This window comes from Channa argus, chromosome 4 (genome assembly GCF_033026475.1).
Source record: "Channa argus isolate prfri chromosome 4, Channa argus male v1.0, whole genome shotgun sequence".
NCBI classification, from domain to species: domain Eukaryota; kingdom Metazoa; phylum Chordata; class Actinopteri; order Anabantiformes; family Channidae; genus Channa; species Channa argus.
Genome location: NC_090200.1, coordinates 5,228,801 through 5,241,090, shown reverse-complemented (window position 1 = coordinate 5,241,090; position 12,290 = coordinate 5,228,801). Strand labels below are relative to the sequence as shown.

The following is a 12,290-nucleotide window of genomic DNA, read 5'->3' as shown; positions in this document are numbered from 1 at the left end:
CGAGCATATGGCGGCGGAGCCTTTGGCGGCCGCATGCACACACATGAAACGGCATCGCTGGGAACTATGTCACCCAGCGGAACTGACTGCTTACAATATCAGAAGCAAGGACTGCAGCTCTTCAATGTGATGTCAGTCCATTTTAAGACTACAAAGCCCATCAAAGCATATATTTCAGTAAAAGTTGCCCTGTGAGCCTCTCGATGGCATTGATGTGCATGTGCTCCCCAAATTAAAACCAGTTGAAGTCAGAGAAGCTACAGTCATAGGAGTTTGCTTTGAAGGGTCACTTCACTAATTTTCAGCTTTCTTTCTATGGCTTTAGTTTAGCCTGTAAATGTACATCGATGCTTTTAAACATTCCTCTGACATTTCTGTATCAGAATTTTCCTCTGCTTCTGCAGTTTGTATATCACTTTAGGCCCTTGTTAGTTCCACATTTACATTTACATTCCATAGCTTTAATCCAAAGCGACTTACAAGGCAGCAAAAATCAAAGTCGAGGAGAAAACATCACAGCGAACTCATATCAGAAAAGTATTTACATTTCATGAGATGCAAGTTCGAGAAAGACCAGATTTCAGTTCATAGGAAGGTGCGGACCGGTTCTGTTTTAAGTCGTTTTTTGAATATTGGGAGTGAGTCTGCTGAGCGTGCAGAGTTTGGTAGCTCGTTCCACCGTCGTGGGATCATTGCGCTGAAGAGTTTTGCTTGGTGTCTTCAGTGCGTGACTGGGACCACAACATGCTGTTTGTTGGCAGACTGCAGCGGACGGGAAGGATTGTAGACCTGAATGATTGAGTTAAGGTAAGCAGGAGCTGTTGAGTTGATCACCCTGTAGACAAGAGAAAAAGCTTTGAAGATCTGAAGAGTGGTCTGACACGAGTCCTTTTTGCCTGATTAAAGTGGGGACAGTCACTGTAGCTTCAATGTTGATGTTGTGTTGCATCGAAGATCTGACAAGGATTTCGGTCTTGGAGAGGTTGAGCTGAAGATGTCTCTCTCTCATCCAGCCAGAGATGCCTGAGAGACAGGAAGAAATGCGTGATGAGACAGTGGAGTTGTCCGGTGGAAAGGACAGGAAGAGCTGCGGGTCATCAGCATAACAGTGATAGGAAAGGCCATGTGTGCAGATGATAGAACCCAGGGATGTAGTATAGACAGAAAAAAGAAGAGCACCAAGAACTGAACCCTGCAGCACACCGGTAGAGAGGCTATGAGAGTAAGAAGCATGCCCCTGTCAGGATACCTTAAAGGTTCATCCCCATAAGTAAGACCGAAGCCAGGCTAGAGCTGATCCAGAGAGTGTGGACAAGAGGATCTGATGGTTCACAGTGTCATAGGCTGCAGATTGAGTAGGATTAAGACAGCATTTCTGCAAGTAGTGGGAAAATCTAGACCCCTAAAGTAGTTCTGGTCGGCAGTGAATAACGAGTACAACAAACACACCACTTCCAGTTAAGCATAGAGTATTTACCAGGAAGCAGAAGCCTTGTTTTCAGGGCTTCAACTCAAAAAGCTTTTATGAACTCCAGCAATCATCAGCATATTACTTCTGCATTACGGAGCAGTACGGGTAAAATTCAGTGTAATCTATTTATGTAAAAGGTTTGGAAATGACTATAAATAGATTTTTTTTTTATCAGAATTAATTTTGCCTGAACAATAACATCTCCTCTCTCTCTTTCTCGGATGCTATCTCTCACCCCTGCACCACCTCCCCTCTTTCCTCCGATGCAGGACAATAGCTTTTATGAGTACCTCGTGAATCACAGGAGTGTGGAGAGTGAAGGAGGGGAGGGTGGTGGGAGGGCACTGTAGGTGCGGTGGGGATGGTCGGCTGTAGATCTCCCATCCTGATGGAAAGATCGAAGCGTGGAGAGGGAAGTAGTAGAGTGGAGAGAGGAAGGGGGAGGGGTGGGCGGTGGCGAAGGACTGTCGCCTGTTAACGAATGACCACCCGATACCGGCCTGTCATCCCACTGGAAGAGTTAGTGCCCTTGCCTGGGTGGACAGCGGTGGAGGCCATTTGTCTCACATCGAGCAGGGGTGGGTGGGAGAGGCGGGGGTGGGATCTGGACACAGGCACTTAAAAGAGCATTTGGGACTGTGCTGGGCGGGTTGAACAGGAAGACAGGTTCTCATAAAATAGCAAAATGGATTCGATCTGTCATCCCTCAAACGCCTCAAATGTAGAAATTATTACCTCAAACTTTTAGGGGGAAAAAAAAAAAAGCTTTCCTTTTTTGTCATTTGTAAAAGTTTTTAAAGGCCAGTGTCTCATAGCCAGAGAAAGGACAAGGACAAGCATGAGGTTTGGTCATAATGCCATGATTTAAAAAAAATATATAAAAAAAAAACTTGAATTTTTTTTTCAGCATCAAAATGGCAGTGGTGGAAATTAAACAAAGTACAAGTACTTTGTTACTGTACTTAAGTAACACATATCTGTACTTAAGTAGATTTAATCATGGCTACTTTGACTTTTACTCCACTACATCTAAAAGCAAATTGAAAAAGTGGTTTAATGTGAAATAGAGTAAAAAGTCGAGCTACTTCTTAGTCCATTTCCTATTAAACCACTTTTTCATTTTTTTTAATGAAAACAAATCACTAGAGAAACAGGCACAGTATAAGTTTCTCCTTCCGTGGTTGTATTTAAAGACTTATTTGCTAAAAGTGAGCTGGTATGCAGTAATTTTATTGCATTATTTTAGAAATAAAACTGGAAAAAAGCATCAGATCATATAGTTAATCAGCTTCAACCCATCATTTATGTCTACTACCATTAATTAGTTGATGTCCCCCCCAAACATAAAGCAGCACTGAAAAAAAAATAGTCATGTATTTCTACTTTTAATAGAATATAAACTCTCACTTAAGTACAGTTTTTGAGTACTTCATCCACCACTGATCCTAATACCTGCAAAACTTATAACCAGATTAAAATGAACCACATCACAGTTCACAATGTTTTCCAGTCAAAGCGATGTGTCTGTGCAGTCGGGCGTAGGTGGCAGCGAAGCTGAACAAAGCAGAGCTCCATCATCAAGTGTCCAGCCTGGTTGAAAACACACGTGCATCGAAAAAGTGGTCTGGTCTGAATGTGGGCCAGGCCACGGTGAGTTATGTAAATTATTGGCTCTGCGAGACTGTGAGTGTATAAACCTTGTGGTCTTGACCCCTCCTTTGTTACTGTGCACAATATACAGTGAGTTGTGCATATGTCTAAGCAAACTGTTGTCTGTAGGAGGATAATTTAAGGGCAACACAAATGCTCTGCAGTGTGTTAAGGTGCCTTGAGGGAAACCAGGTAATTAGCTGGTGGTAGGAGACGTGTGGTTAAAGGAGAAGCACATATCCACTGTGGGTAATTACACGCTTGTTCTATATATATTGCTATATTTAATGTCATAAATCAGTAAAATGCGGCATATCGGTTGCTTAATGCATCGCTGCTTATTTCCTGCCTATTTTTAAACGACGTCAAAGCGCGCTGACAGTGCGGTCCGCGTGTTATTTGAATAAAGCAGAGCCCCCCTGTCCCCTTTTTCACCCCCCCGCCATCCATGAATGTAAAACACCCGCTGATAAATCGTCCATTGTGACGGGAACATGATTACATGAAGCCACGGCTGTAGGCCATTCAGCAGGCAGACGGAGCGCTATGTCACCTCTAAGAGGGCTTTGGATAAATGTCCCCGTCTCTACCAAGGCCCACTTCCTTAATCAGGGTGTCGGATGGTAATGATTAGCTTCCTGTATTTGCTTCCCGGCAGCTGAGTCGTCCGCATTATTCATACAGTGTTAATAATCTGCCCGGAGAGATAATATTCTGCTTTACCTTCAGATAATCCAGCCCTAATCTGATCCACTTCTTCCCCCCCCCCCCCCCCCCCCCCCATTATAAATTAAGTTTAATTTATCATGACAAATACTTTTTGTGGAATCCTGCTTTACTTGATGCTCAAGGAGAAGGGGATGCAAGGTGATTGCATCTAAATCCCTCAAATACGTTCTGATGCACGAATGCTGGCTGTTGTTTTTTGTGTTCCTTAGGTCATGGCATGGGATGGAGAGGGGATTACTGCAGCGTAATTTCAATCTGTTTCCATATCCAAAACCTGGATTAGTAGCCCTGACGTGGATCAGAATTGATTATTGTGCTCCAAGGGTGGTGGCCCTTGAAAAAAAAATAACTCTTTTGCTACTAAGCGAGCGCTCAGTGCGGAGGACGCCTTTGTCTTTGGTGTGTTGGTGTCTTCCTTTTGCTAAATGGATGCAGAGTGGTTCAACAGAGCCCGTGCAGATACTGCAATGTGGAGCACTTTCCCAGATTTAAATGCATCTAAACCGTCTGTCCACCTTCAGCACGACTCTCTCCAAAAGGTGTTCATTCACCAAAAACTCCTGTAATAAACAGTGTCCCTCAATCACGATACGAGAACCGTGCTGCTCCCATTTCAGCTCTAATTGAATCCGTTTCTTCCAGTGGCGTTCACTTCATTACCTTGAACTCTCCAGCTAAATGAATTGCAATGCGTAATTAGGAAATCCTACCGGCATGCAGCTTGGGGTTCTTTCTCACAGTGAGCCTGTTTCATTTAACGCGGTAAAATCCTTTTCCCTTACTGTTTAATAAACATCGATGTCTTTGAACACTGCATTGATTTACTATGTGCATTTGTCAATAGCATTTATTACCCTGCTCAGATGCACGTCAGGGAACACCGTCTGCATTATGGTACTTATGGGAGTTAACCTTGACATATGGATTTTCTGCCTTCATTTACTACATATCCATGACTATGTGCTCATTTCTCAGTTTTTTCTTTTTCTTTTTATCTTCATGTGCAGAGGTACTGAATGGGGGTGTGTATGTTGACCAGAATAAATTCCTGTGCCATGCGGACACCATCCATTGGCGTGACATTATCAAGAACCCCCAGGCTGAGCTGCTGGTGGTGCCGTCCAACAACAGCAACCTCGGATGTGAGTATAGTGCACACAAAAGAAGACCAGTGGAACCAGTAGCTTTGCATAATAGTCTTTTTAGGTATCGTCTGTGAGCTGTGAAGGTGAACCAGATGCCAAGATACTGCGTACACATGCACCCCAGCAGCAGTCAAGTCAAGCCCGATCCCTTTTTTGTTCACTCTGTTTGCCCGGCAGTCATTTGGAAGCTAAATCACATAGTGTTAGATCAACGTGTGAACCTTTCCATTGTAGTGGTGTGGCAGTGGCTCTGCAGCGAGGCCCATGGAGCCGCTGTCTGCTGTGCTCTTTTTAAAACTCAGTGAATGTGACAGCTGGTTTGAAGCTGCCCACTTCCCCTGGTGCACCCCACCCCTCCTCCGTCCCCTTTGTGGCGCTCGCAGTCCCTCAGCTCCCTCTGCTTTGGACATAACAGGCACCGCTATCCGCCGGACATTATGTGTCAGAAAAACTGGCTGTTAAACACAGGCGCTCTCAAACTTTTCATCACATTTTTTTGAGCGAGCCTCTTGCTCATTTTCCTGGCAAGACAGAGAAAGCATTGAAGTTCCTTCGTTCCCTCTATTAAAACATGTTAGGGTGAACAATGGGGACAGTGGAGGCACTAGATAGTGAGCACCGACACAGACAATAGGGGAAATGTTGGACGTTTTCTTTGATGAAATGGCATCATGACCTTTCTTTGCTTCTACAGTGAAAAAAAAAAAAAAAATAAAAAATTCTGAACAGCGTTGACATCATGCAATGCTGATAGCTCTAAAATAAAGGTTTGGGAAGACACTTACAAGGAGCATTTGTGTAAAACATTGCTATTTTGTTGATGAGATGGCACTGATGGAGGAGGAAGAGGAGGATGAAAAGCAACAAAGAACAGAGGAGGTGGGCTTTAAAATGACAAGGGAGCGAGTGGGAGTTGAGGTTGCCAAATTGGGGCCCTTTGCCAAGTCGCAGTTAGTATTTAACATTAACAACCCCACGGTGGGAGTGGTTGAAGGGGCAGGGTGACAATCTGCAGCACTACTTCACTTACTCTGTAATTAACCCATAGTCAATTAAGTCTTGATGATGGGCCACCGGCAGATGAAGGCTGTGACTGCTCTGTCAGGTCCCACTTTGCCTGTGCGAGCGCTTGACGGAAGGGAGTAGAAGCCTGTCTTTCACGCTCCTGCTCTCTACAGGCCACAAGTCGGCGGATGAGCGGAGGAGATCGGATCAGATCCGTCGCTGTCACTAGTCGGGGAAGTTTTAAGGGGGCGTTTCATGACGAAACGGGAAGGTGACGTGCAAAGAGGGGGGCTGCTGCGCTTGTGTGAGGCACCATGTGTTTGTGTGTTCCGCAGGCAGACGCTGTCATCGCTCGTGTAACGGACGCTGCTGGGGCCACCAGGAAGACCAGTGTCAAACCTGTGAGTGTCCACATGCACAGACAAACACACATGAAGGTACTATAGGTACTACAACTACAGTGTGATTTGTACTGAGTAATTCAACATTTTTTAGCATATTCTCTTATTCAGCTTCCCACCAAGAATGAAATGACCTGGCACATGGTAAGTCTTGCTTCAGAGGGGTTGGTAAAACCACAAGGAAGAAAGGAAATAAACTAAGAAATCAATGAATAAAGCTTATTACAATTAATTAGTGAGTTTTGGGGGTTTTGAAGTGGTTTTGAAGTACTAGGCTAAACTAGCTGCTCCACTTAACAAGGCCAATTGTTCTAAGCTGTAGCACTGTGTTTATTGCATAGACATGACTAAATCTTATTATCTCAACAAAAAAACGGTTAATTGTTGAGTCACGTAGCCATAGCTCTTTAATGCTAGGTCAATTTAACACGGGTAAACGATGCTTAGCTAGATTAATCGTATCATCTTCCTTTCACGGTAAACATAGTGAGTTTGCGAGTTTGATTTTGTGCAGTTATGTAGTTTTAGTTTTAATTTTCGATTTAGATTTAGTTCAGTTTTTTTGCTGAATTGGCTACCACCAGTTTACCTCTGTGACCTTCTGCTAAGCTAGGCTAACTATTACTCTACAGCCCTTCAGGTAATATCAATGTTGTATGACCTTTTCAGAAAAAAAATGAAATGAAAGTGTATTTAAACAATTGAACACTGACAGGGAGTAAAAGAGTCCAAAAAAATTCAGCCTAATGAAATTCTGTTAGTTTCAAACAGAGTGACCCACTGTAGCTACTGGGACAATTGGGGAAGCTTGTACTGTCTCCCTTTAAACTAATCTGTAATCTGCTATAATCTGTTTGAGGTGGATTATTTTCGTCTCGGTGGAGGCTTTGATTCACATCCGTTTTTAGCTTCTTCGTACTTGATTGAACTCAAAGACCAAAACCAAAGTCAGAAAATAACTGAACAGAAAAAAACATTATCTTTAGTGCGTTGAGGCTTTTATTGAACAACATAACCAAATGACGAAATGGGATTAAAGTCGTGATAAATTAAACAAACTTAAATTAGCAGCACCATCCAAATGTAAGCAAAACTAGAAAAAAAAGAAAAGGAAAAAGAAGGTCAACTAAAAAAAAAACAAAAAACTGAGCTCTTGGGTTTAATTACAGGATGTTCCACTCATGTTGTAATGACCCAGTGAGGGACTGGTCAGTTTTCCTCAGTCTAACACAGTCTTATAGACTACAGAGCTTTGTTTTTTGCTCTACTGCATCATTATGTTCCCAACACAGCAGAGAGTGAGCACAGCAGTTTTTAATGCCTCAAGCTCCTGCTGACTCTCTGGCTTGTATATCTCCTACTGTACCAATAATGTGTGGGAGGCTGTTCTTTAGCACAAGTATTGCACTACTTTGATGCATTAGGTACTAGTCGCATCTGAGTATGGCTGTACTAATAATACAGATAAATCAGGTGTCCTATAAAATTGTTTTGCAATAAAACCGGCAAACAGGAAAAGCAGAAAATATTTCCCTAGTTACAACAGGAGTTGGCATAGCAACTAATAAAGCCAGGCTTTTGGAGAATTATCAGCACAGTTGGATGGTGTCCTTAGCCAATTGGTCTGCCTGGCTGAAAACATGCATTGTATAAACATAGATATGGTGAATCAGTGGGGTTTCCAAGCTTTATTTATCTAGCGAAGAGAAAACCAACTGAGCTGACTCCAGTAACATCCCACTTCGTACCTGGGACCTTCCAAGCACAACTGCAAATTTTCTGTCGATCAGTGAGACAGAGCTGGAGCAGCTGGCGGACAAGAGGCTCGTTCAAGGGCACTTCCCGAGCAGTTGTTGAAAGAGGAGACGATGCTCTTTGGTTTTAAAGTCCGCCTGAGCATTCAAGCCAGAGACCTTGCGGTCACAAAGCCACTTGTCCGACCTTTACCTTGCTGCAGCCCCTAATTTGTTTCCTGCCTGAACTCCATATCAGACGAAGTTTGTGTGCAGCTATAACCTGAGAGGAAGGTTGAGGGTGGTGGTATTGTCTTCTTTTATGAGAGCAATTGTGTGTGTCAGGCCTTTAAAATTCAGTCTTTTCACTTTCTGGGCAGTGACAAAGACAGTGTGTGCAGAGCAGTGTGACGGTCGATGCTTCGGGCCTTACGTCAGTGACTGCTGCCATCGCGAGTGTGCTGGAGGCTGCTCGGGCCCCAAGGACACAGACTGCTTCGTACGTCACATTCCACAAAAACACACTCTGTCTCTCTGTTATCACTCCCGTCTTTTTGTCCTCCTTACTTTCATACTCTCTTTTTCTGTGATTTCTTATTTATGCCTCACGTACCAATAAAGACAAAAAAAAACTAACAAAAAAAAAAACCCTTCCTTACCAATCACTATTCACTATGTCCACGTGTTTTGTGCAACGTCTTTTTGTCGTCCCCCAAATATGATCCACTTTTTTTTTTTTTACCGGTTGATAAATTGTCATTTGAAAGGCCTGTAAAATTGTAAAGGCGCGTCAGCGACGCTCTGGAACAAACAAATTGGTGATTCAGTGTTCCAATTAATTTGCCTTTCATCACCCTAAGTTCTTTCTGTTTCACAAATGTGTGCACGCAACGCATGCACGTGCGCTAACAGAGATGATATTGTAGTTGTAATTCATAGAAAGGCTCATCCAATTCAATTACGGTCGTTTCAGCCTCTGGCCCACAGACGACAAAACACTTAAGAGGTTTATGGGAAAACATTTCACCATTTATATCGTGGCTGTGGATCAATGGCTCCAATTTTTCTCCCGTTTGGCTTTCAAAGAGAAAAAGGAAAGCCTGCATAGTCCGCATGCCGCAATCCGATGTAAAAATGAAATGCTGCTGTAATACTCCAAAGGCTCCTCTTTTATCACCACGTTTCACTCCATGCTCGTCAATGGGAAGCCTAACTGGTGTCTTCTGTTGGTGTTGTGCTTTCTGCAGGCTTGCACCAATTTCAACGACAGTGGAGCATGTGTGACCCAGTGCCCTCAGCCATTTGTCTACAACCCCACGTCTTTTCAATTAGAGCACAACCCCAGAGCCAAGTACACTTATGGAGCCTTTTGTGTCAAGAAATGTCCTCGTAAGTCTCGTGCATTTGCAGCTACATTTAGATGCTTTGACATTATGCTGTACTAAGATGGAACCTCACAATGATGGCTTATCTACCGAACAGGCATTATCCTCAGTCTATCCTGAAATAACACTCCAAACAATTATTTTAAGGCAAGATAAATGACTCCAACATAAATAAATTGTGTATCTCAATCATACTGGTGCTACACCATCTGCTTCAGCTGCTGGCAGCCGAAAAGAAAGCAAGTCTTTCTTCCACAGATATGGAATGCAGCAGTAATACAGAAAGCATACATTTAAAACTCAGGCTACGTAAACAGATTGTGTGTTCAAGTTCCAGTGATCATCAAATGAGCATACACCAGTCGCACTTTTCCACAGCCGCTACCAATTTGATTCATTACTTTTCCAGAGCAATAGAAGACCTACACCATTAGTTTTGATCATTATACAAATGTGATTAAAAAAAATGATCAGTTAAAGTTGCCCTCGCTGCTCTGCGACTAATGGCAACACTTTTTAAAATCATTCTTTTGGTATCAGGACAGATATGCACCATCACGCCACTTGATGCCAACTAAATCATTACCGGTGTGTTTTTGCCAGATAACTTTGTGGTGGACCACAGCTCCTGTGTCAGAGCATGTCCCAGCAACAAGATGGAAGTAGAAGAGAACCGTATTAAAATGTGCATCCCTTGTACCGACATATGCCCCAAAGGTAAGCCAAAAGTACTCGAAGTACCACTCTCTGATCGGCCCCGTGCAGAAAATCAATATGGACCATTGACATAACTGAAAATATCTTCACATGGGATTTAATTTTTTTACTTTTTTGCGTCATGTTCTGAGCATTTTAGTTACATGGACTGGTCAAACCTGCAGTACAAGGCAACACTGTAATTGTTTAATTGATATCAGGGTTAGGAAATGGAGAAAAAAATGCCCCAAACTTTAGCCAAACTGAATTTAAAGGGCAACCTGATGATGATGTCATCTGGAGGTATTTGGAAGATATTTTAATAAACCAAAAGGGCCTGTGTTATCCACAAATGACAACCATTACCGGCACATTGATTTGCCCTTTAACCCAGCCTCAGGACTGACTTTCATTTTTCAAAACAGAAAATCCCTGTTTATCTTTCTCCTAAATGGCATTGAAATGTACTTTGGAAAATGAGGCAGGTTACAACATAGAGTAGCAGTCGCAAGTCAAGTTCGCAAGTTACATGAACTATCTCGCTAATGTCACTCAGGCGGCAGCATTGTTTCCCTACAAGAGCAGAACATACACTTACATCCAAGTTGTTGCCACTAATGTCAGAGTGCTTACTCTTACCCTTAAGTCTGCGTGACACTTTGAGTGACTGTCTACTGCCGTTACCAGTCCAATTTTGATGAAACTAGGAAGGACCGTGCATTTTATTGCCCATTGGCCCATGGAGAGCTTGTATCACTCAGAGCTGGTGACTGTTGCCTTGTGAGATTGTCAAATTTGTCTTCGAGAAAGACAGACAGCACTACACCCTGAGACTCCGGGTGCAATGCCAGCTGGATATTACGTTGGAGAGAAAAGTGCGAGTTCTACTAATGCCAGTAGAGGAGGGCAACAGTTCAGTGAAGAATGTGGAAGTCATACTCAACACCCTGAAAATTTGCTTTATAGAGATAGTTCACTGATTTCCCTTCTATCCCCACTTCCTGGCCTGCTGCACTGCATTTACTGAATGTACAAGAGCTTATGCAGTTAAAGCATTTTAATCTAATGGCTTCATGCAAACAGTGGTGATACTGGATCAACAGTAGCCCACAGGAATTACTTTAAAAGCTTTGTAGGAAATTTATTTATTTATTTAGTTATTTTAACAGAACCAGCTGAGCTTTCTTTATATGACACACAATACACTTATGGCTGATTTATTGATTTTACCCCTGCAAAATCTTTTTTTGTGGGGGGTGGGGGGGTGGGGGTAATGCCATGCAGCGACCACTTCTGGAACAACATCCACATCCTTGTCTAAACATGAGTCTCAAACAAGCTACTTTGTTGAACCCTATGCAGTTAATACAGAATGGCCTCAATACATGTCGTGTATGTGTTATGAGCTGTGGCTGCAAGCTGATCATCCTGCAATTCCCTTTTTGCACGTCCAGCGTATTCTCGTTCCATCCTGGAGGATGAAATGAAAAATAGGAGGTCACAGTTTGGATTCCCCACAATAGTCAATGCGTTAATTAACATGAAAGGGTCCAATAACTAAAAAATGCTCTTACGTGCTCAGTAATTACAGCTAACACCTAAAATGTCTACTGTGAAATGAAACAACGTCACTTCAGAGGATTAGCTTCATCATCATTCGCATAGGTAACTGATCTGCCCTGCCCTGATCTGATCTGCCCTTTTTTCTTTTTTTTTTCTGGAAATTTTCTTCAGGCTCCATGTATAGACTGTGGCATCCATTGATTGGCTAAGCTCCTGATTACATCGTCACGCAGCAGGGAGGGGTTAATGAGGGATAGCCCAAGGAACTGTGGGAAATGATAACAAATTAACATTTCAGATATGGAATTGGCTGGTATAAATCACTATCAAAAACTGGTTACACTACTTAATGCCAGCCTTATTCATCATCCCCTCCATTTCTGTCAGAAATACTTGGCTCACTCTAGACTGCAAGTGTAATTAATGTAGATGTAATGAAATCATTAAAGGGAGGAATTGGCCGAGGATTGGCCTGGGCTTTTAACAAAAGAATTCAATGCATGGAAAGGGGC

The 12,290-nt window shown here is 42.8% G+C and overlaps 1 protein-coding gene across 4 annotated transcripts in view; it reads left to right on the top strand.

Annotated features, from left to right (window-relative positions):
* LOC137125707 (receptor tyrosine-protein kinase erbB-4-like) overlaps positions 1–12,290 on the top strand; it is a 207,808-nt gene that overhangs the window by 138,053 nt on the left and 57,465 nt on the right. For all 4 annotated transcript variants that reach the window (XM_067501591.1, XM_067501592.1, XM_067501590.1 and 1 more), the window contains exons 4-8: positions 4,858–4,992; positions 6,336–6,401; positions 8,515–8,633; positions 9,382–9,523; positions 10,123–10,236. In XM_067501591.1, the coding sequence (XP_067357692.1) occupies positions 4,858–4,992; positions 6,336–6,401; positions 8,515–8,633; positions 9,382–9,523; positions 10,123–10,236 (576 nt within the window). The remainder of the gene's footprint in view (positions 1–4,857; positions 4,993–6,335; positions 6,402–8,514; positions 8,634–9,381; positions 9,524–10,122; positions 10,237–12,290) is intronic.